At 36.1% G+C, this 3,937-nt stretch overlaps 1 protein-coding gene across 1 annotated transcript; it reads left to right on the forward strand.

Annotated features, from left to right (window-relative positions):
• The first annotated feature begins 3,035 nt into the window (after nucleotides 1–3,035).
• On the forward strand, nucleotides 3,036–3,431 carry LOC135216288 (uncharacterized). Its single transcript, XM_064251456.1, has one exon. The coding sequence runs from the start codon at nucleotides 3,036–3,038 to the stop codon at nucleotides 3,429–3,431; it is 396 nt and encodes a 131-aa protein (XP_064107526.1).
• Nucleotides 3,432–3,937: the final 506 nt, after the last annotated feature.

Raw genomic sequence — 3,937 nt, forward strand, 5'->3', positions numbered from 1 at the left:
AATTAATTTCAGCAGAGCTCCACAAAGGGGATTCAGGTTCTTCTTGGACCAGGAAGTATCAGTGACCTACGTTCATGTACCCTTATGGGTTTAGGTACGCATTTGCAATAGGATACGTCAGTCCTGTATCAATTTTCACACTCGTTATCCTTCTGCAAAGCTATGAAGTACTGGTGCCTATGAATCCATATCATATTATCCTCTAGAGCAAAGACGTTAAGAAATAAGTACTGATCTAGAACTACGATGCACTAAATAATAATAATAATAATAATAATAATAATAATAATAAAAAGAAACCCACAATTCACTTTGTAACTTGTTTTACTTTCTAAGTATTTCATAAGTTTTACTCCACAACTCGAATAACCTTTCAAGGCCCTTCTGTTGGCCCAATTCTCAAGAAGTAATTTGGGAATGTTAGCCTGAAAAGTAACTCGAAGGTGGAAGTAAAACTAAATAAATAACTTAGAATTAAACAAGTTACAAAGTGAATTTGTGGGTTTAATCAATCTTCAGAAGACTGAAAGAAAGTTTTTGGTTTGGTTAATAATAATAATTAATAACAATTTAATAATAATAATAATAATAAATAATAAAATAATAATTAATTATAATCAATAATAATTAATTATTAATAATAATACTAATAATAATAATGATAATAATTACTACTTATTCATTAATAGTTATACTATTATTATTATTATTTCGGTTCAGGGCCATATACATGGAATATGTAATGTAGATACATTACAATACACATACACAATCTAGATAAAGGAGATGAAATGATAAAAATGATAATTGGCAATATCCACACAGTTGCTGAAGTAGTAGTAAAGAAATAAAAGTGTAGGGTCTCTCCTCTCTCTCTCTCTCTCTCTCTCTCTCTCTCTCTCTCTCACACACACACACACACACAAAGAAAAATATTTTTCTACATGAAATACCAGATAGAAGCTGTGTAATTAAGTACGCCCTTCCCCCCACCACTCTCTCTCTCTCTCTCTCTCTCTCTCTCTCTCTCTCTCTCTCTCATGGTCTTTGAGACGTTTCTTATCTTTTAAAACCCCGAAATAGGACCATTTAAATGTGTCATTGTTTTACATTCACAGTTCAACTTTAGCTTCCTTGTATTTATACTTAATGTTGGTGAGCTTATGAACCATTTGTGGTTATTGCATCTTAAATTTAAGAGGCATATTTACATGAGTTTTATTATGTATATATATATATATATATGTGTGTGTGTGTGTGTGTGTGTGTGTGTGTACTGTGTACATAAGTAATTAATAATATAAAAGTAAATATATATATATATATATATATATATATATATATATATATATATATATATATATATATATAATATATATATATATATATATATATATATATATATGTGTGTGGTGTGTGTTTGTGTGTGTGTGTTTGTTTTTGTGTGTCCATAAGTAATACATAATATATTGTAAATTCAGACTTGTCTGCATTGCTTCGTTAATGTCAGATGTTATGAAACCAGGCTAAATAATCAACATCCTTTTGGAATGAGCTTTCAAATAAAAATAAAACTTTAACAATAAAAATAAAAATAAAAATAAACTATAGCCTACTCTCACCCCGTTCTGGAACCGACTTACGCACAGCTTGCAATCAGCGCCTCGCCCTAACGAGGTCATCAGTGTTTCCTGTCAAAATAACCTTTTGCAAATGGCTAAGAAACCGTTCTTATCATTCTCTGGCGTTTAGCCAAATCACTCCGAGTGGATCTGTCGAGAGGGTTCGGCGATAATGAGACGATCAAGCTCGTAAGTCAAAGGAATTCCTTGCTAATGTGATGCTTGGAGACAATTATTTATCAGAACTGTTAGAAAGTTCGGGCTGGCAAGGTTAAAATGAAGATGCGCATAAACCGAAATTAATAACGCAAGTAATGTTGCTTTCAGGTTATTATTATTATTGTTATTATTATTATTATTATTGACACAGAACTCAAAACTCCACTAATGAAGAAAACGAAAATGGTGCAATAACAGTCAACCTCTTAAACTATGTGCACCAAAAACACCTGGAGAACGGAAAGGCTCAAGATAAAATATTAAAAAGGCATAAAAGAAAATGTTACTTCCGTGACAGAAGGCGAGAGATTCCAAGAAACAATTTAGTACAAAAATTTGAGAACACGCCACCTCACCTGAAAAACCATTGGGCGGCCCGAGAGACGAACTGAAAAAAAAAAATATTGTCAACTCAGAGTTCGAATTCCCGGTGGATGGACACCACCACTGATATTTCGGGATGATAACTACCGCGCTATCAAAGCGTCTCTCGAGTCATACTCAACCATTACAACCACGAACACCAGAGAACACCAGAAAGGGATGAGTTGATTAATGCTGTCAAGATAATATAAACACAGCAACAGACCGCTTCTCGAAGCATTGCATATCTCTCGACAAAAATTAGAAGAAACAGCCGAAAGCAGCCAGGGCCAAATACCATCGAGGAGGAGGAGGAGGAGGAGGAGAGGAGGAGGAGGAGGAGGAGCGAACCATTACACCGTTAATACCAACGGGAGGTACAGAACCCCCAGCCCCCCACCCTCCAAGATCAACACAACCAAGAAGATCCAAACGCCCTTGCAGGATTTACAACGTGGATCCCCCCAAGGCGAAAGCTGACCTTAGTATAAAATTCGACCAACCAAGACGTTCAATCCAGCTTCTCCGCTATTAATACTCGTTCACCTTTTAATTTCACTCATTCTCTCGTAAATGAACACCTGCAGATATCTTTTCATGTCCTTTGGAATATTATTATTAGTATTATTATTATTCAGAAGATGAACCCTATTCATGTAGAACAAAGCCACTGACTTGAAACTTGGTCACTTGAAAGAAACAACAGAAGGTAACAGGAAATAACGAAAGAACAGATCACTTATTGGAAAATGAAAAAATAACAAACAGGTCAATATACAAAAAAATGTATATAATAAATTACTAAAGTACAAGGCGAATTGTTTTAGGGCAATGATGAAGAATAAGCAGATCAAAAACCGAATATATGTGTCCAGTATTACTGAGGATGGTGGAAATAGCATAAGATTGGATGGGGAAGAAATAGAGAGAGTACAGAACTTCAAGTACTTGGGGTCTATATTTGAGGATAGTGGAAGCATGAACCAAGAGGTGAGACACCGAATTCAGGCAGGATGGAATAACAGGAGGTCTGCATCAGGGGTCCTCTGTGACAAGAAGGTCCCTCTGAAATTAAAGGGAAAGTTTCACAGGACGGTATTCAGACCAGCAATGTTACATGGAACATTAACAGCAAGTATGAGGAAAACAGAGAAGAAGATGGATGTAGCAGAAATGAGAATGTTGAGATGGATGTCGGGAGTGAGGGAAGATAGGACTAGAAATTAGAATATAAGAGGATAGACAAAGGTAGTTGAAATATGAAAGAAAATACAGGAGGGACGATTTCGATGGTATGGACACCTGTTACGAAGAGAGGAACATCGTGTTGGAAGACATACGATAGAAATGGAAGAGCGGGGTAGAAGGAAGAAGGGAAGACCAAGAACGAGATAGCGTGATTGTGTAGGGGAATATTTGTGATGGAAAGCTATTGACGAGAACGATGCACACGGCAGAAATCGATGGAGACGACTCATTCCTAAGGGCGGCCCCATACAAAAATGGGTTAAAGCTGGGAAGGAGAAGAAGAAGAATGCATTGTATCTCCGCGTGAACTCTTGAGGTTCTAGTCGCTCAACATCCTCAGGGAAACTGTTCCAAAGTCATACGGTGTGAGGAATAAGAAATTGCATCCGGCACTAAACGAATTTCGAAAATTTCGAAAATAATTGTTACGGTTCCGATCACAGCAACTTACCATCTTGAAAGAAGGTATTTGGATTCAACAAAAT

The sequence above is a fragment of the Macrobrachium nipponense genome, chromosome 6 (assembly GCF_015104395.2).
Source record: "Macrobrachium nipponense isolate FS-2020 chromosome 6, ASM1510439v2, whole genome shotgun sequence".
NCBI classification, from domain to species: domain Eukaryota; kingdom Metazoa; phylum Arthropoda; class Malacostraca; order Decapoda; family Palaemonidae; genus Macrobrachium; species Macrobrachium nipponense.

Excerpts from the sequence above, each read along its gene's own strand:
- LOC135216288 (XM_064251456.1), top strand. The coding sequence starts at position 3,036 with ATGATGAAGAATAAGCAGATCAAAAACCGAATATATGTGTCCAGTATT.